A 20748-nucleotide genomic window follows, 5' to 3' on the forward strand; every position below is an offset into this window, starting at 1 on the left:
TGGTCTGTCCCCACTGCGGCCGCAGTCCTCACTACGCTCCCTGCAGGCTGGCGGGAGAGGAAAAGCTCCGACAGGACAGAACGGCCACGTGCTCAGACTGCACAGCTGAGGAGAGCACCTGGCTTCCTGCAGCATTCCCGCACCATCTCCCGGGCCTGCGGCAGGGGGCTGTCAACAGGGTGAGGGGGAGACCCTGTGGGGACCAGGCGGTCTCCGGTCAGGCGGGCTGGGCAGGTCTGGACAGAGCCTTCAGGGGGACACCTTCCTAGAAGGTGGTCTCTTATAACCCCAGGGGGGTGACGCCCTGGGGACCTGTCCGCCTGCTGAGCCAAGGCCATGTTGGGAAAGTCTGGGAAAGTTGGTCACAGCCCCAGGGCGAGGCAGGGCAGGGCAGGGCAGGGGCTCTTCCCTGGGCAGGTGGCAGGCCTAACGTCAGTGACGACTCCTTCCGACCGCCTCACATCGCCACGTCTTCTTCCCTGTATCTCCTCCTGGCCAAACTGTGATCACACCACCGCTCACCTGAGGCAGTTGACTCTCCCTGTTCACCCGACTGCGTACTTCCCTCTGCCCTGGGCTCACCCATAACAGCCCCGCGGAGCTGCCCAGGCAAGCACTCGGGGCCACCCTGCGGCAAACCCAGTCCCTCCCTCTCCACAACAAACGGGTCAACTCTGCCGCTTCTCACAGCCACACCTCCATGGACTCCAGTTCTCCACCCCCCCCACCCCCACCCCCGTCTCAGTCTGGAGCTCAGACAGCACCCCCTGGCCGCTGCAACAACCTCTACCTGGTTTCGCCAGGTTTCCTGCTGTATTCTGTCCTAAGATACCTTCAATCTACAGCCAAGATTTGTTTTCTAAAACGTAAGTCCCAACCATGTCACTCTCCTACTAAAAACTCTTGAATCCCCAACTTTAGACGCGTGTCCCCACTGCCTCCGCGACAGGTCCCGGTCAGGTCATGCCCGGGGACACGTCCCACACGGCTATCTACCGAGGATGAACACACACTCACACTGATGAACTTGTCCTCACCTCCAGGAAGGTCCATCTTATTGCTCTGCACACTGTCTTCCGGTGAGTCTCTCTGGAAGTGAAGAAAAAGCATTAACAGGTCATTTATCAATGAAAATAAATTGAAAAATAAAGAATTCTACTTTATTTCATTATTTGTGAAATCAATTGGGTCATAAAATTTCTTTCAGTGCCTAATAATTCTTTTTAAATAAGGTATGATGTGTTGGGAATATTAGCTCAAACTATAAAAAATAAAGGCTTCAGGGCTAATTTTACTCTAACCTCAAGCTTAACAGGGAGGGTGCACAGATGAAACGTGTCCAGAGAACAGAACGACGCGTTCGGGTGGCCCCACAAGCCCCGTGCAGGAGGCGGCAGCTGCGGGAGACTCACCGAGAAGCCGATGCTGGAGAACTGCTTGACAAACGGGTTTATCCAGGCCTCCTCCTGTTTGCTTCCGCCCTTCACCATGCCCTTCGTGAGACAAGAGCAGAGACGCACGCCATTCCCATTGATCCGGGCACTGAGGCTCAGTCACCCTCAACACAGCTCCCAGCCCTCATTCTTAACCAATTTCTCCTCCAACCGACTCTTAACAGAGTTGTCAACAATTAAAAATCAACTTATTTGATTTTCAACTTCCTCTGCTCCAGCCCCTGGCACAGCTGTGATGCACAGAGAACCCTAAAGCACGCAGTCAGAAGGAGAAGACAGAGCCAAGGCCTCAAGGACCCCGCAAAAAGGCCTCTGAATAATCGGGAACTGTTCGCCAGGCAGCTCCCGATGGACATACGGACTCTGTTCTGAAGGACAGATTGTAATTTGGATTTGCAGAATTCTCACACCAAGCCAAAGTAAAAAACAGTCATTAAGGTTCTCAGGTTGGTTCAAAGAAACCAACCTAACTCATAATTTAATTATGCTATGTGCCCTATACTGAAAAGTCACCATTTTCCATATGCTCAAGTACTTTAAAATTTTGATTTGTGTTGCCAAGATCACCCCAGCCCAGCAGCAGCAAGAGCTGGCTGGGGCTCCCGACTTGAAGCTGGCTTCCTGAGACTGGCTGGGGCGTGGCCCACAGAGTCTGCTCTGGGGCGTGAGCTGAGAGGAGGAACGGTCTGTGATGAGGAGGGTGCGCGACAGGGAGCCCGGGGCACCGTGTCTCCACCCCCCAGGACCAGTCCCCGGCGGCTGCCTTCCCCCTGCTACTGCCTGCTCCTTCCGACTGTGGGACAGAACACAGCTGACCCCCCAGGCAGGTCTCTGAAGCAAGCGCCTAAGCCTCTGCAGGTTCTCACGCTGTCTCTGGTTCCTCTCCCTCTCTCCTCCCCACCCCGGCCAGCCTGGTGGCCACGGCCATCTGCCTTCTGTCACCAATGTCTGTCAGACTGTCCCTTCCACTGGGCATCCCCATTTCTGCTTCAACCTGAGCCCCCTTCACTAACCTGAGTGAATGCAGAAGCTTAGATCCCTAACTCTGGTCTTTCCTCTGTTCCAATTTACCATTTATTCTAACAGTGGCCAACATTCTTTAAAGAAATTAATTTTTAAAAATCAAACTGACGTTATTTTCTACTTGATTTCACTGGCTCCATGTTTACACAGACTAAGGTCAAATGTATAGGCATGTACTGAAAACCCTTTACAGTCTGGCCTTGCTCTAACTACAGAGCCAGATCTCCTCTCGTCCAGAAATACTACCCTTGGGCCATGTCAGGCTACGACCTTCAGAACACACTCCACCCCCAGGCACGCCCCAGATCCCAGCCGACTGCTCAGACTGCTCCTAGCGCCCGCCCTCCCTCTGAGCTCCTGGACGGGGCAGCCGTCTCCGTGTTCTGAACCCCAGCTCCAAGCACAGTACCCAGCGCACAGCAGAGGCTACGTGAGTGTTTGCGGTTGCTTTCTAAGAGATTGTTACTAGTAGAAACAAAGGAGAAAGAGTAAAAAGGCTACACACCCTTTCCCTTCTCCTTTTTTTGCCACTCAGACCCTGTAAGGAAAGACAAAGTCACAAAACGGCACGGTCCAGTGGGAGAACGCGGGGTTTGGACTGGAGCCCCACGTGGCACCCTGCTCTGTCACTCACTAGTCAGGCGACTCGGGCAGGTCACCAGCCTCCTCAGTCTCGTGCTCACCAGTGCTCTGTCTCAGAGAGTACGAGTTTATGTAAAACATGGGAAAGCACCTCATAAGCCACATGGTGAGGCAATAGGCAAATTCAGCCAAACAGGAAAAATTTTTAAATGAAAATGGCAGGTCCTAGACCTAGAATCCCAGGAGTAAAACGGGGACCCCAGCAAGTCACCTATTTCTAGTACAAGATATTTGGCTCCAAGGGTCTCTCAAAAAGGAATGGTTTCTAAACACGATGTGGGGATGGACAGGTCAGAAACCCCTGGGGACTGGGCACCGACTTCGAACATGGCCACCAGGAGCTCAGACACCAGCGTCATCAGGACATGGAGCCTGGCTCAGGACACACGGCTCAGCCGTCCAGCTGCAGACGTCCCGGCAGACAGGACGCTGCACTGGGAACCGCCCCCCCCCGCCCCGTCCCCCCGGTTCTGACATACAGCCCGGTCTGAGAGTCAGATCTGTCCACATGTAATAGCAAAACCAAACCCAGCTCTTTCCTTGGGATTTTTGTCATAGGACCTTCTGGGATGGGAAAGGGACGAGGATAATGGATGGATGAGGAGGCGGAGGACCTGGGGCGGGGCAGGGGCTCCAGGGGCAGTGATGGAAGGGGACATGAACTGGCAGTGGATGGTGGCAGGAGCCGACATGGAGATTTGCCTGTTCTTCCCCCTCAGCACCGGGCACCAGCCGGGGCGCGGGCTGTCCCGGCGGCCGAGGCGGCGTGGGGAAGGAGAGGAATCCCCGGCTTCAGCAGTGGGGAGGGAGAAAGGAAGTTCCTGTGGTCGCACGTGTCCCCAGGCGCACGGCTGGCTGGGCAGGAGGCTACACTATGGCGGGGACTGCCTGGACTACGCTGACCGCCGTGAATGGGGGGACAGAACGGTAACTCTCTGTGGGTCAGCTACCTCTGGAATTTTAAGTTTCAAGGGTGTTGCCCTTGACATGTTTACCTTCGACGACATTTTCTTCGTGTATGGCGGCCAATTTAAAGATGAGTTGAGCTCTTGAGAGGAGCTGCTGTTCCACATCCCAATCTCCACATCCTCCTCCTCCTCCCAGCCGGCGGGGCGGCCCCCGGCCAACGGCCCGTCCTCGCCACACCAGCCGTCTTGCATAGACTTGGGCCCTGGTTGTGGGTTCGCAATACAAAGAGGAACACGCGTTAATACACGATTCTTTCTGGACGATGAACATCCATTAAAGGGGTGGGGTGTGGGAACAACCTAAAAAAAACTGCTTTTATTCAACCCCCCAAATCTGCATACCAGAATGTATGTTAATAGACTGAGTTCAAAGTTTCATTAAATAAGAATTGACTTTCATTAAAATTAAAAAAAAAATCTTTGATGCTTTTGTGAATCAGAGGGCTCCTAAGCACGGGATAATGGTGGCACTCGTGTTCACACTCAGCAGTCTGCACGGTGACGCACAGGACAAAGAGGATAGATGAAATGAACAGGAGTTCGTTTTTACACATATTTTCAGGGAGAGTGACCAAAAGTATTGCAAGTCATCCACAGAAAGTATCCTCTCTCTGTGCTCGCCTTTGGAATTGCTATGGGATGTCCCACACACAATCTATGGAACAGTGACAACGTCCATCTGAGTACTGAAGTCCTTCCTGAACTTCGCTTGTGCCCTGTATAAGGTTCGGGGACCGTCTGGAACCTACACCGGACAGCCTGCCATGTCCCCGTGACTGTTCTAGGCCGTCTGTCATGTTGGACGGCCTGGGAGCTGCTCGACTACTTCCAGATCACCTAATCTGGTAAAATACAGTTTCGATCGGGTGAAGTATATGCAAATCATTAATAGCTGCAGTTCTAAGGAAATGAGAAAAAGACAGGGAAATTCAGAAGGACAGAAGAGCAAACCATGTTACAAATTCGAAAAGCCAAATAGGATCATCTAGCAATGATGACACATGGACACCGTGACAACGACACAGACATCAGCCAATCAGTCATGTGCAATGCGAGACCACCACTGCGGCAGAAGAGCCCCCGGCGAGCGTCAGTGACTTACCAGACTTGCTTAGCGCTTGTGGACCAACAGAGCTGGAGCCCCACGAGGATGTGTTGGATGCCACAGCACTGGGCTCCCCCCAGCTGGGGCCACTGTCTATGGGCTTACCCCAGGCGGAAGTACCATTATCCACAGTTGTGGCTGGAGCAGAAGGCTCCCCCCAGGGCTCACCCCAGCCTTTAGAGAGTGTGGGAAAAGAAGTCATCAGCACATGGTAGGGAGGAACAGTGGAATCAGAGGCAACAAGGAACACTCAGAGAACAAAAGATGAAGAACTTCACATTTATGTATTAAATGGTGATACTGAGACGGGCAGAAAATATGGCAGCTGTTCTACATAAAGCAGACAAATCATTTCCCGTTACTGTAATTTGACTGTAATGTGTATTTTTTTCAGCCCTTCCTTCCTAACTGCCCTCTTAACTGGGTATAAGGCAGGTTTCTTTTGAATAACCTTAATTATGACAAAGTCACCCTCCTTTGAAGATAAATTTAATTCCTGGAAAGTCATGTCAGTCTGAACCAAACCTAGTGAATTAAAGCGGGTAATTGTGCTGGGTAGCAGTCAGGGTATAGAATTTTTACCCTAAGTACAACCTTTCAACGTCCTCATTCTGGAAAAGCATAGCCCGCTTTTTACAAAGTGTCACTAAGTTGTCCAAAGCAAAGGGAAAGCCATAAACATGTTTAAAAGAACCAACACAGCCTTCCCCTTAGACACACAGCTGTTTCTTCTAAGAACTGAACTAATTACATTAATACCACAGACTACACTCAGGAAAACAAAAGTACATAGGTCCTGAAAGGCCAGTTCGTGAAAACACTCCTGTCACCACGTCCAACTAAGACAATCTACTGCAGTGACACAGAATGGCAATGTCACTGTCCAGATCACGTGCAGAGACAGAACCAGCTCCTTGTACTGAGGGGAAGTGAGGATAAAGGCACTGTCAAACCTTTCAGGCACATGCACACACGTGCCCATACACACACACACACGTGGTATCTAACAGACTTGGGTCCTGCTAAGGCCAAATATAGTATCTAGTACTGAGAGTACTGTCGCTACTGTGCTCTATTTCTGGGGGTATTTTAGTCAAATAAAGCGAGAGAGTCTGGGAAGAGCGACCAGCAGTCCCACCGGCACTGCTGCCCCAGCCCTGCCCTGCCCTCGGCAGCACGGCCGTGGAGAACGGAGCGCACCGGGCCACACGGGACCACAGCAGTGCTGCCGGAGGCAGAGCTGGTCTCCGACAGGGGACATCCCCGCCCCTCTCCCGTGGGAGTGAAGGGCGCGTGTGCAGCAAGCACTGAGCACCTCTCAGCATGAGGGGCAGGTGACAGGCTCAGCTCTGTGCAGCGCAAAGACCCCCGAGACTCCACAAAGGGACAACTCACCGGAGCCCCCGCCCGCCTCCGGGGCTGGCACGGCGCTGGCGGGCGGCAGCAGCTGGTGCGCCTGTGCTTGCTGGTCTGAGCGGCTGCCGCCGGTGGGGACGTTTTTGTTCCACATGTTCACATTCTTGTAGTTGTACTTGCTGGGGTCTCCCCAGGCCGAGGTTCCATCATCGATTTCCATCTTGCGCCGTATGGACTCGGGGGACGGCTCCTCCCAGCCCGTGGGCTCTTCCTCCTTGGCCGGGGCTGGAATGGGCCCTCCCAGCCAGCCCGTACCCGAGGGTTTGCCTGGGCCTGGGGGGACGCCCCAAGACCCCATGTCTGGTTGCTTGCTCCAGTCTGGAGAGGCGACTGGCTTGGCCGAATCTCCCCAGCCCAGAGACTGACTGGACTTTGGAGGGTCCCCCCATCCCGGGGAAGAGTTAGGTTTAGAAGAGTCATCCCATCCTGATGAATTATTTGGATTTATATTATTTCCCCAGGTGAAAGAACTGGTTTTACCAAGTTCGTTCCAACCAGAAACGGACCTGTCGCTGTCGCTACCTCCGGAGCTGGACTTCTTGTTGGTCTCCCCCCAGTGGTTGCTCCTGGACGCGTCCCCCCAGTGGTCGCCGGCGGACACGGACCACCCTTGGCTGGACTTGTGTCCCTCGCCCCAGCCTTGCTTGCTCTTCTGCAGATCATTCCACGTGGCCCGCTCCTCCTTGCAGCCCCCCCAGCGACTGCTCTTGACCGTTCCTGTAGCAGCAGAGTCGTCCTCCCACCCCCCCTGGCAGCTTGAGCCTTTGGAGTCTCCCCACCTCAGAGCGGGCTTGGGGTCCCCCCACCCCGATCCGGACGAGGGGTCGGCACTGCCGGGGCTCGCCTTGTCCACACAGGCCCCTGAGCTGGACGTCTGTGCTGCGGAGCCCCCCCAGGCCTCCGTCCCGTTGTCGGCCTTCCTCTCCCCTCTGGGCGACATCTCGGTGTCCCAGGCAGTGTTCTGCTTGATGGGCGTCTGTCCCCAGCCCGAGTTGGAGAGGACACGCGGGTCTAAGTCAGTTCTGTTCACAATGCTTTGGAGTAAAGTGTGCTGATCCATCTTCCTTCTGTCTCTGCCTGGAGTCTCCCCAGCGGCTCTCTCCTCGAGGCGTCCAGTGCTTTCCGTGCTACCTTCGCTGTCCACTGCACCCCCCGTCTGGGCCCACGCGCTGCTCTGCTCCTGTGTCTGAGATGTGGCAGAACCCTGATCCTCTTCCTCAGTAGAATTCCATCCGTTTGTAAACTTCTTCCCGTTGCCGTCTGCACTGTCGCCGGAATGCTGATTGCCAGGCAGCGTGCTCCACTCCACGCCAGGGGCACTGGCGCCAGTGCTTTGTGCAGGAGCCCCCCACCCTCGCCGGCTGCCTCCGGGGGCCGCGCCGCTCCCGCCTCCCCAGGACGTGCTCTGGGCACTTGCAGGCCCAGACTCCCACACGCCGCCGCCTTTGTTTGCGTTCCCTTGGAAGTTGGTGCCCGCAGGCGCGTGGGCGCCAGGCTGCATTAGCGTTGCATTCACAGTGTCACCGTTAGCTTGGCCACTCGGACTTGAACACTTGTCTCCGGAGTAGTTAGACCCATAGGCAGCCCACGCAGTACCATACGAGCCGGCGCCCTTTGACTCTCCGTTGCTCAGGTGAGAGAGGGGGGTGCCGTTCACAGCCGACGGTGCCTGTATCTGCTGCATTTGAGGGTGATCCACTGTGCTCACGCGCCAGGCCCCCGCGGTGCTCGGCAGCTCCTTCTTCTGCACAGAACCGGAACCGGAGTTTGGTAAACTAGAGGTCACAAAGTTAGTAGTGTTATTTGGTCCGGTCATGTCAGTGGTGATATTCTGAGGTTGACCACTGAATGAAATCTGTGTACCACCGACTTCAGACTCACAAGTCTCCTGAAGGCTTCCCCAGGTGCCGTGGGCCGCAGAGCCGCCCACTTTGGAGTTCACACTCTGATTGCTGGGCACCTGGCCGATGGCGCTGCAGGGGAGAGCAAGGCCGGGACCGCTGCCCCCGCCGGGCCCCTTCAGGGCCAGCCCGCTGCTCTCTAACACTGGCCAGGCCCCGTGGCCGCCGACTGAGGTCAGAGTGCTTGGGTTCCCCCCTCCGTCCGAGGGAGGGCTGCCAGGGCCCCAGGCGCCCAGCCGGCTGCCGCTGCTCTCTGGCGTGCTCTCGGGGGCATCCACGGGGACCTGGCATGTGCTTATCATGGCGCCGTGGGAGAAGCCCCAGGGCCCCGCACCGCCACCGCGGCCCACGCTGCTGCTGCCGCCAACCACAAACTTGTTCTGGGAGCCGAGGCCAGCACTGCTCCGAGGGCCATCTTTCTCGCTGCCTGCGCTCCCGGACGCCATGATCGTGATGTTTCTCTCTGACTCGGAACCGGAGGCGGAATCAGCGTCCACGCATTCTGAAGCCAGCTCTGGGTCACTGCCAGGGGCCGAGGGCCATGATGCCTTCCCGGGGGCGTCGTTCACAACCACATCCGTACAGCTTGTGCTCGAGTCGTTCGTGGAAGACGCGGGTCCCCGCTGCAAATTCTCATAATGGCTCCCGGAAGTGTTGTGGTTTGTATCTGGAATAAAAGTACAGAATTTAATTAAGTGTTTGGAAAACCGATGACTAGACAGTAAATGCATGTGGCCACTCAACATCAACAAGATCTAACGCGTGGCAGTGTGGTTCCGCGGGCCCCTGGGCGGGGAGCTCTGCACTCTGTCCCCTGATGCCATCCTAAGGGCCCAGCACAGCGCCCATCTGGCACGTAAGAAAGAGCTCCCCAGTGGCTACCTGCTGAAAGAACCAACCGCTCCCGGACAGAGTGGCAGCACTTTAGAGTCAGGAAGGGTGAGGCGGCAGAGACGCATCGGGGAGCGCAACGCAGCCCAGGCTTAGCAGCCTGCCTGGAAGAAGAGGCTAAGGGGCAGATGGGTAAGGACAGGTGAACAGGCCAGACTGGGTGACATGTATCAGGAACACAGGGCGGGCAAAGGCAGGTTTACAGCTGTCACACAAAGACAAGACCACGACTGATAACCCACGGAAAGGCTCTGTGCTGCACATACTCCCGACTGTACACTTCTGCCCCACCCTGTGCGTAAGCAACCCTTTTCCGGCCTGTCTTTCTCGACTAGCTTTCGCACAGGTCTGTTTTTGGTACTACGACAAGTTTGGAAGGATTGTGAAGTCTTTTCCATCACGTTCCCACTTGGTGGTGTTCACGTGCAACCTGAAGTACTGGACACAAGTATTTTTAGGTCTTCTCTTCTTCATACAAATTTCTTAATTTACCCATATAGCCATGTTTACTGAAAGACAACAGAAAAATCGTTCATCGATATGCTGAAGATCACAGAATTACTATGATTAGAAATCAGCTGCTGATACTGAAGACCGCTGAGGACCAGCCCTCCAGTCAGCCCCCACCTTAGACCTGCCTCCGCACACGGTCACTAGCTATGTTAGGGTAGGCAGTCCGAGCGTAAGGAGCAGACTCAGTTTAAGGACCGGGCATAGTTAGAGACTGCCCACAGAAGACGGCTGCATTTAGACTATCCTTGGGAGCTGCCTATGCTGTAGTTCTCTTTACAGTAATCGGAATCATATACAGTGTTTTCATATTTTTTAAATTTTTAAAAAAGTTTTATTTATTGTTTTTAGAGAAAGGAAGGGAGAGAAAGGAGGAGAAAGAGAGAGAAAGGGAAACACTGATTTCTTGTTCCACTTATTCATGCATTCATTGCTTAAACCCTGTCTGTGCCCTGACCGGGGATCGAACCCGCAAGCTTGGCGTGCGGGGACGGCGCTGTAACCCACTGAGCTACCCGGCCAGGGCCTGCAGGCCTTTCAGTCACACATGCTCACGTCACAGCCCACTGATATGCTGAAGGCCCAGCACAGGTTGCAGGCCTGCCTCCCAGCACTGTCTCTGAAGGCACAGCTGTCAGCAACGGCAGGTGACAGAACTCTAAAGAGCAGCAGGGAAAAGGACCAGCAAGCCACCAAAAGTGTATAGACAGTTCAACAAACACATGTAGTACTCGAAAAGTTCTGTGAGTGACTGATTTTCCCTCCCTGTTGAAGAATCAGTTTTAAGCTGACAAATTCTGTGGGCATCTTCCAGTGCCCACAAGAGAATGAAGGCCATCAGAAGCCAGCCGATCTCACTGGATAGGCAGCCAGCAGCCGCCCCACCACAGCAGCACGGAGCTGTGGCCTGGTGCTGCTGGTGCTTCCACACTGAGCCCTTCACACAGCCCCGGGCACGGGCACAGCCCCAAAGGTACGTCCTCCCGAAGGAAAAACACAATCCCACTTACCTACTCACTTCCTCATCTCAGCCAGCTTCCTAAAACCTAGGATCTGTCACCAATTCCTTCCTGTGCACAGCAAACCCAAACATCACCAGTCCCAATTCCGCCCACTTTTCTCCAAACTAAACAGCGAAGCAGCAGCATAGGACTTCTGTTGCCATTATTTGCTTTTTCGCTTGTGTGTGTTGCCTCCTCCACACAACAGAAATAAAACTGTGATAGTGGGACTGTTAGAAGCTGGAAACAGAGGGAGGGGACTGGAATTCAACAATGAAACATCAGAAGCACTCCCATAACAACAGGAAAAAAGACGGAACATTTGTCACCAACACTAGGACTCAGCTTTGTGCTAGAAGTACTAACCGATGAAATATGACCCCCAAATGAGGCAAAGACGGCAGAAAAGAGACAGAAATAGCTAGCACGCAGAAAGCAACAGTGTCTTCCCCTCCAGGAAGCATCAGTGTGGAAGTGCGATGGAAACAAAGGCAACTTGTTTAAAGCTACAACTTGAGTAAAGCTACAGAACCCTTAAGAGTCAAGTGTGAGTCCACATGACTGCAGGCAACCTGACTGAGTACGGAAATTTCCTGAAGAGGAAGCTGTGACAATGTTTGAAGTTTAATTCAATGGGAAGAAACTGCTAATGAGGGAGCCTGTAACTCAATTAAAATGATTTTAAAATTCATGAGAACGAGTGGAAAGCTCGGAAGGAAGAGGCGGGAGAGCAGAGGGAAGGAGAACTGTCTGGCCGGCAGGACACGGCGCTGTGCTCTCGGACGGTCAGCACTCGGCTGGACAGAACAAGGGACCCAGAAACAGACCCAAGGAGGTGTCACAGCTTAGCATTCTACATCAGGAAGAGGAAAGGAATATATATATTTAAAACATTTTTCAAATGAGACAATTTTCCAAATAACTCCCAGTGTTAAGAGGAAAGCATGAAGTTATTGGTGAATGAGAACGTTCTATACATAAAAGCAAAGAAAGAAATCATTATAAAAATGACACAGACCTGACTACTTACCCGAAAAGTGAAGCTTTTTAATGTCAGAATACATCAAAATAAATAAGTAAAAATGAAAAGTCAACAAAATATACATTTTTCAAACTGACTCTATCACCTTTAATGTTAGTGGAAATTTCCCTCAAAATCTGGTCCCAGGCCTTGTTTGGAGGTGGTGGTGGTCTAAATTTATCTTCTGCTATATATTCCTATGTATTTTAGGAAAAGAAGGAGAGATATCAATAGTAATTATTTTATAAAATTCCGTTTTTTAAAGAAGTACTTTACTGATTGATTTGAGAGAGAGGAATGGAGGGAAAGACAGGAACACTGATCTGTTCCTGTCTGTGCCCTGACTGGGGATCGAACCGGCAACCTCTGTGCTTCAGGACAGCGCTCAAGCCAACGGAGCTATCTGGCCAGCACTAAAGTTCCATTTTTAATCTGAACTTAACTTGATACCTTCAAAAACACCTAAATTAAAAGTCCATTTCAAAAATTGCATTTACTGAGGGTGGGTCACAAGGACCTTGTCAGTTATGAAAAACGCTGCAGCTTAGAGAAACCTAAGACGCACGCATGCGCACGTGTGCGTGTGTCTCTGTGTGTGTGCAGATACCTGGTCTAACCGGAGCTACCACACAAGACTCCTCAGCAATCACCACGAAAACGTTTCAGTCAGGACTCCTCCTGTAAGAACTCTGAGACAAAGTGGAGGAAAGAACTTCTACAACAGTCTCACGAGAACGGGGGTCTGAGAAGAACCGACTGCAAAGGGCAACAGAGACCCGAGGCTGCAGACAGAGGCGGCGGCAGGCTCGCGTGCGGAGGGGAGGGGACACGCCGTCGGGATGCACACCACCGAGGCTGCAGACAGAGGCGGCGGCAGGCTCGTGTGCGGAGGGGAGGGGACACGCCGTCCGGGATGCACACCACCGAGGCTGCAGACAGAGGCGGCGGCAGGCTCGTGTGCGGAGGGGAGGGGACACGCCGTCCGGGATGCACACCACCGAGGCTGCAGACAGAGGCGGCGGCAGGCTCGCGTGCGGAGGGGAGGGGACACGCCGTCGGGATGCACACCACCGAGGCTGCAGACAGAGGCGGCGGCAGGCTCGCGTGCGGAGGGGAGGGGACACGCCGTCCGGGATGCACACCACCGAGGCTGCAGACAGAGGCGGCGGCAGGCTCGTGTGCGGAGGGGAGGGGACACGACGTCGGGATGCACACCACCGAGGCTGCAGACAGAGGCGGCGGCAGGCTCGTGTGCGGAGGGGAGGGGACACGACGTTGGGATGCACACCACAGCAAGACCACGGACAGCACAGGGGACGGGCAATGTCTGCACACCTAACCACCATCGGGAACTTTAATGTTAACATTTTTCGTTAAAATAACCCCAATTCTTGATGTTTTATCATTATAGCTCAAATGTCCCCAAACTTCTTTAAAAAACCCTCAAAAGCAGGAAAGGCTATAAAGAGCAACAGACAGCACAGCTAGGCGCTGCTCACCTCGAGACACACACCAGCTGCAGTATGAAGCGCTGTGTGACCCTTCTGGCCACAGCGCCCTCCTCCCACTGGGAAACTGCGAGGGACCCTTTCAAATGCCATATTTTAATTCATCCCCAAACAATACATAACGTTGCTTTGCATGCTTTATATTTTATATAAATGTACCATACTGTAAACAAGCAGAAAGACATTCTGGGACAACCGATGGCAATATGAGCGCAAGCTGTTATCAGAGGATATTGCTGAGTAAGTCCTTTCGCTTCCGGGGGATCCTAGTACCATGGTTGTATTGGAGACTGTCCTTACTCTTAGGAAATGACATGTGGAAGTACCAATGGTGAAGAGAGAAGAATGTGCACACACATGTACAAATGTATGGATGTATGTGAATGTGTGGTGAGGGAGGGCGGTGTGCGTGTGAAATCAGGACATTAACAACTTACAGATGTGGGTGCACGGGACGCGTGGTCCTCTTTCCTACTCGCTCAAGGCCTGTGTATTTATCACGTGAGCTGGATGATAAGGTTGGGTCGGCGCCCTTTGGCCCACAGGAACAAGACCGCAGCTAGTCCTGTTACACATTAGTCCTCGCAAATTCTAGTGACATCTGGGGAGTGGCAGGGCCTGGCACCTTACTGCTCTAAGGAATCAACTGCAGGAGGTCTCAGACGTCAGCTGAGACCGTCACTAAGTGTCTGGGCTCCGCCCACAGCACTGTCTGGCTGGACCAGCACAGGGTTCTGAAACACTTAATGTAAGAATGTAAAGGTACTTACTTCATGCAGAGCATGAGATCAACTGAGACCCCTGCTCCTATCACTCCCTGATCCCCTGTCCCCTTACCTGCCTGGCAACCCGGGAAGGCATTTCAGCTTGGGACCCCGAGTTACAGAGTCCCCAGTCTCATGGACGGATGAGCCCCACTGCCTGGCTGCACTGAATAAGCCCATTACACGGGGAAAAGGGAGACACAGCCAGCATGCCTCATCTCCACCATCACAACTTAAAATACATTCCTATGTATGGATTATATACATCAATTTAGATGTCAGCTCTACTTCCTTAACTGCATGTTCAGGAAACAAAAAGCCAAATGTGAACAGAAATAGACAAAAATAAAAGCAGATGGTAAAATGCGGGTTGGAGCCCTGCGGCCCGTAAGGATGGACGCCCAGTTTTGAGAGCAGCAGACACGTGTTTCTGGGCGACGGCTCAGGCTCCTGATGCTTGTGCACAGCGCTGTTCTTCACTCTAGTCTGTGAGGGGGACATGACCTCGCTAGTCTGCACAATGAGGACTAAATGCATTACCGCAGCGAGGCGCTCACAGTCAGCACTCCAAACGGGTTAGGAGTCTATGACACTACACTGTCATGTCAACCTTCCAGGAGCTGGGTAAGGGTCTAAGAAATCTTCCCTGATTCAGACACCCAGTGGTGTATTCTGTGGCTAAAGTTTCTATTATCACTCCTAGTAGCATCTACTAAGAGGTCTGAATGTAAATATGTGACACACTGCTGGTAGGTGGGAATTCACAAATGTTTAAAAAAAGACAAAAGCACAAATCTGGTTCTTCTGCAGAAGGCTTTCCCGCGGCACCTGCGCTCACTGTTTGAGGACTTGGCGTCAGACCCCGGGCGGGCGCTGCCCTCCTGACGCCCACCCCGCCCTCCACAGCAATGCTGCTCACCCTTCTGAGGTCCTTTTAGAAAAGGTGGGATATTTTTCCTTCTCAAACGATTCTGAAGACTCTTTCCTATGCCCTCATCTTAGGCCTTCTTGTCATCTAAATGTACACCTGTAATGCTTTCAGATTTTTTGACCCATGTCCATTCTTGAAAAATATGACTCTTAGACTCCTGTTGTACCCATTTCAAAACAAGTTTGTTTCATTTCCCAAAATGAAAAAACATATCCAACAAGTATCATTTTCTGAATTTACCACCCACTTCTCTGTTTAATTACCATGCCACATGTGCAGGAGGCACCCAAGTATTCGTCCTATAACCTCTCAAGGTTTTAACTGCATTTTTATTATGCTGATGACTCAGTCCATCTGCTTCCAATCTGACTTCCCAGATGAACTTCCAATCACGTCATCAGTTGTTTGGCATCGGGTGGGTTCTGTCTAAAGCAGGCACTTCTTCCTGAAAAGTGGAAGTCCTCTGTACAGCTCACAGGGAAGGTAATTCATTCAGTGCCAACACATTCACCACTAAGCTGTTTACTTTAACGTGTCATGTACTTTGATCCTCAAAGCGAGCTTAGAGATGGACAATTACTGTTCATACTTCAGAGATTAGCAGACGCTCAGGTGAGGGGGCGATCTGACCAAGATCAGTTGGTAGTCCATGTCCGGAGGGGAGAGAGTATTTTCTCAGGATGACAATTCAAGTTTCTACCCTTTCCAATAACAATGGCTGCTCTAATCACCTACACTGGAAAACTCACACTCACCCTCTTCTTCTTTATCTGTCACAGCCAGTCTGTCCCCGAGCACGGCATGGGTGCTGTGACGAGAGGAGCTTCCCAGTCAGCTGCTGCTGTGAGTCCCAGCCGGCTCACTAGCCAGGAAACACCACCATGTGTGCAGAGCAGTCCCTGCTTTATGCGGAGGCCGCGGAGGCAGAAGGCGAGTTCCTCTCCCGGGGACAGTGTACAGGGCAGCCTGGGTGAGACTCGGACACCTGGCACACACAGTGGAGCTAGGGTCTGAAGACCAGGTCCGTCTGCTCCAGAGCCTGTACTCATCAGCTAGTGTTTTCATGCATGGGGACCTCGGTTTCCCTCAATTTTCTATGTGGCTTATGATGAAAGCTCGAAAACACATACTTTGATAAAAGCATGGACAAACCACCGGAACCCATGAAAACACGGACACATACTGGGCTTCAGGAAGACTGTGTAAGGACACGCTAGAGCACTCAGGCCTCACACCGCGACTGAGCCGGGAACGGCCACGCGGAAGTGGCTGAGAGCATGTGCTGTTCGGTCATTTTCACGAGGGCTGTCCTTCATGGCACATGGTCACGGAGCGACCCAGGCCCATGTGTCATGTCCTGGAGCTTCAGCCTCCTCTCAAGAAGGGGAGACGAGCGCGGCGTGCGGCTCACAGGGCTGCTGGCACTGCACGCAACACACACAGAACTGCCCCCACACCACTCGAGGGAAGTGCCAGGTCTTAGCTACACCAAGCTATGATGGACTTGAGTCTAAGACGCTTATTTACACAGCTAGGACAGGGAGGGTGAGGAAAACGGTCACTTTAAAAGCAGGATGGGCCTGACTAGGCGGTGGCACAGTGGATAGAGTGTCAGGCTGGGATGCAGAGGACCCAGGTTCGAAACCCCGAGGTCACCAGCTTGAGTGCGGGCTCATCTGGTTTGAGTGAGGCTCATCAGCTTGCACCCAAGGTCACTGGCTCAAGCAAGGGGTTACTCGGTCTGCTATAGCCCCACGGTCAAGGCACGTATGAGAAAGCAATCAATGAACAACTAAGGTGTCGCAATGAAAAACTGATGATTGATGCTTCTCATCTCTCTCCGTTCCTGTCTGTCTGTCCCTGTCTAACCCTCTCTCTGACTCTCTCTCTGTAAAAAAAAAAAAAAAAAAAATTTAAATTAAAAAAAAAAAAAAGGGCAGGATGGGCAGTGACCTCAGAAGCAACATTCCCGAGTCCCGACCCTCAGCTCCCGGGCCGATCCTCACTGTGCCACCCCGAGGCCAGCGAGCAGGGACACCTGACCACCCGCCGCCGTGGACATGTCCACCTGCTCTGCCCAGAGGGGCGCCCGAGTCTGGAAGAAAGGCCTCTCACCTGGCCGGGGCGCGCCGCGCTGCGCCTCTCCGGGACTCGGTGGGGGCGGGCCCGCCCCAGCACTGCTCTCGGGCTGGCTGCTCGGCGCTCTCGCCGCGGGTCCCAGGTTCGCTGCTATGACGGGGAAGTGCTGGCCCCGCTTTAGGGGCGGCTTGTGCTCCTGGTGGCGAAACCGTGGCGGCACTTCGCGCGGATACCGAGGCAAGGCCGGCGGTGGCTGCGGCTGTGGGCTGGCTGTGGCTCGCTGGGCATTATTATCAGTGCTGGTCGCTGGGGAAGGGCCGTTACTAGAGCTGGCGGGCTGAGGCAGGCTTACAATGGGCTTTACCTGTTCTGGCACTGATCCCAACAAAAGAAAAGGGGTGGACAAGATTAGCCAGGGAAGTGTACCTCCAGAGTATCAGCCATCTACACAACAAGGCATTAAGAAGATCAATCCTAAGGGCACAGAGCTCCAGGCGGGGCACCCTCACACCCAGCTCCGGCTTCCTGTCAGTGAGTCAGGGTCCCTCCCCGGCTGCCGTGAAGACCACTGCAGTCCTGGGCCTGCAGGGGGCTCCCGGTCTCCTCCGCCCCCAGGACATGCCCCGACTGGACTGCGAGCACTGGCTTTAAAAGCATGGAACTCGGCCCTGGCAGGTTGGCTCAGTGGTGGAGAGTCAGCCTGGCGTGCAGAAGTCCCGGGTTCGATTCTCGACCAGGGCACACAGGAGAAGGGCCCATCTGCTTCCCCCCCCTCCCCCCCTCCTTCCTCTCTGTCTCTCTCTTCCCCTCCCGCAGCGAGGCTCCATTGGAGCAAAGATGGCCCGGGCGCTGGGGATGGCTCCTTGGCCTCTGCCCCAGGCGCTAGAGTGGCTCTGGTCGCGACAGAGCGACGCCCCAGAGGGGCAGAGCATCACCCCCTGGTGGGCAGAGCGTCGCCCCTGGTGGGCGTGCCGGGTGGATCCCGGTTGGGCGCATGTGGGAGTCTGTCTGACTGTCTCTCCCCGTTTCCAGCTTTGGAAAAATACAAAAAAATAAATAAATAAAAATAAAAAAAGCATGGAACTCACATTATGAAAGAATTCGGTAATCCCAAAAGAAGCCCTCAATTCCCTGGTAATTTGTTCTTAATCTGCCTCATGTTTAATGTTTCTATTTTAATGGTTTCTATTTTTTACCTCTGAAAGATAACACAGCATAAGAAGGAGAGTAGAAAACAACCTGTCAGTTTCCTTCCAAAACAGCAAAGAGTTAACAATGTTTTTTATTGTTTAAATGTCTGAATCACATAAACTGAGCACAGGAAAGTAAGTACAAAGAAAACAGGATGAAATCTATGACAGTAATCAAAACTGGAGAAATGAATCTCAGAATAGCCACTTGTCTATATAGGAACAGCCAGAAACCACAGATAGTGAATTTTTGAGCTCCCAGAAGGGAGTAAGAACAGAAGCTGACAGAAGTGCCTTACCAGTTAAGACACCCAATCTCTAACCTACGGCGAGGAAGCATGTTATAGGAGCTTCTGGGACCAGACGGACTGAGGTGTCCAGCCCAGATCTGCCTTCCCTGGGCTGTGCTCCTGGCCAGGCTGCGTAAGTCTGACTGAGCCCGTGCTCTGTGGAAGGGGTAACTGTCTAGAGCTGCCCTAAGGTTAAAACAGGCACGCACACAGAACGCTGAGCACGAGGTTACGTCAACAGGCTGCCCTTGCACGAGCGGCACAACACCCCCTTAAGCTGCTGCAGCAGCTGAGCACTTCTGTGAGATTCTCATGCATCTTCACAGATGCCACTGTCACACAAATAAAGCAAAACGTCTCCACGTGAGCGGGGAGGACAGAGAAAACTCTGCTCAAGGGGCAGGAGTACCAGGCTGGACGTGAAAACAGAAAGCAGCCCAGCACTTGAACGCGCAGCGTGCGTCTGACGCCAAGATGCAGAGCCTTGTCTGGGCGGTTTCGGCCCTGTCCACAATTCCCACCCTCAGACCCAGCTCCGCAGTCCCCTCACTCCGCAGTCCACCCTCCCGTGCCGCTGTTCTCCCAACAGCCCAGGGGCTTAGAGGAGAGCACTAATATTGATACTTCTTCACATACGAGTTTGGACCAAGTATATTCTAGGTCTAATTTCTCTATGTGTGACCATTTTGTCTCCTGGACAATTTAATGCTCCAAGAATGCAGCAATAATGTATATTCCTTTGTCACCAGAAAAACAGGACATGGGATATTGTAAAGTACCTCTGAAATTAAAAAGTGTATGTAATTATAAAATTACAAGGGAAATAAAAACTTTAACTTGGCTTCTACATCGTGCTGGGCTCAGCACAGTATCTGTCACTTGGATATACCTTTAAGTGGTGCAGTTACCCTCTGCTACAAAAGACTCTTTTGTCACTCCATTAATAGTGGTGACAGCAAGTTAATAACCAGATGTTGTGTTAGACAGCAACAAGAAGGTGCTGTTTTAATGCATTCAAGGAATCAGAAAACGACAAACGTGAAACACTGAATGACCCACATGAAGATATGTATGAGAACCCTCACATCACATCCAGAGTGACAAGGAATGTGAAAGCAGGACGGGCATGCTGCCCAGCAAGCTCACTCCCACTTCAAACCATTGCTCTTATCAGTCAAGCATCACGAGGAAAATAAGGCCGAGACAGATACTCAATTCTGGGGCCAGAAAGCTTCTCTAAAATCAGTAAAAACACTAAGACAATGCAATATTATATAATAAAACGAAATAATCTGAAGTGAAAACCTCAGGGAGGTAGTAGTAAAGAGTACTACCTCAGCTGGCTCAGTGGATAGTGTCCACCCAGTGTACGGACGTCCTGGGTTCAATTCCTCATCAGGGCACACAGGAGAAGTGACCACTTGCTTCTCCACCCTTCCCCCTTCTCTCTCTCTTCCCCTCTCGCAGCCAGTGGCTCAAACGGTTCGCGTATGGCCCTCAGCGCTGAGGTTAGCTCAGGTGATTTGAGCATCAGCCCCAGACAGGGGTTGCCGGGTGGATCCCAGCTGGGGCACATGTAAGAGTCTATCTCCCCTCCTCTCACTTAAAAAAACAAGAGTAAAGGAGAAGTGAGCAGTGCACACAGGTGGAGGGCAAGGGCCAGCTGCAGGATAACAAATATAAAGAAACACTGTATGATATTGGCTATACTGTATGTGTAGTTAAAATTTAGGTTAATTATGTCAGTAAACATCCAAACTACTATAAGGGAAAAAAATAAGAAAAACATTCATTCACAAAAAATACCGTAAAAAAATTGTGGTTTGTCTGTGACACAAAATGAAACGCCAAACATAAACCCCAACACATCTGTAATCATAGTAACTGTGCATGGGTTAAATTCACTGTTAATAAAAGCTCTTAACCTGGATTAAGAAAAATCAAAAAATCAAATTTAAACAGTATACTTTGCAAAAATTGCTCTTGAAACAAAACAATACAGAAAAATGAGGAGGGGGGGAGTAGAGAGACAGATATCACCAAGAAATGCTAAC

The 20748-nt window shown here is 52.4% G+C and overlaps 1 protein-coding gene across 8 annotated transcripts in view; it reads right to left on the minus strand.

Annotated features, from left to right (window-relative positions):
* The window catches only part of TNRC6A (trinucleotide repeat containing adaptor 6A), a 160486-nt gene that overhangs the window by 19210 nt on the left and 120528 nt on the right, over nt 1-20748 (minus strand). For 5 of the 8 annotated variants that reach the window (XR_010731236.1, XM_066275818.1, XM_066275825.1 and 2 more), the window contains exons 5-11: nt 17251-17589; nt 6588-9176; nt 5190-5366; nt 4115-4290; nt 2983-3015; nt 1413-1493; nt 1038-1089 (exon numbers count right to left, since the gene is read on the minus strand). Coding sequence is in view for 7 of the 8 variants with exons in the window: in XM_066275818.1 (XP_066131915.1) it covers nt 1038-1089; nt 1413-1493; nt 2983-3015; nt 4115-4290; nt 5190-5366; nt 6588-9176; nt 17251-17589 (3447 nt within the window). In the remaining variant the exon portion in view is untranslated. The remainder of the gene's footprint in view (nt 1-1037; nt 1090-1412; nt 1494-2982; nt 3016-4114; nt 4291-5189; nt 5367-6587; nt 9177-17250; nt 17590-20748) is intronic. The other 3 variants (XM_066275823.1, XM_066275824.1, XM_066275821.1) reach the window with 2 other exon arrangements.

Source organism: Saccopteryx bilineata, chromosome 4 (genome assembly GCF_036850765.1).
Source record: "Saccopteryx bilineata isolate mSacBil1 chromosome 4, mSacBil1_pri_phased_curated, whole genome shotgun sequence".
Classification (NCBI taxonomy): domain Eukaryota; kingdom Metazoa; phylum Chordata; class Mammalia; order Chiroptera; family Emballonuridae; genus Saccopteryx; species Saccopteryx bilineata.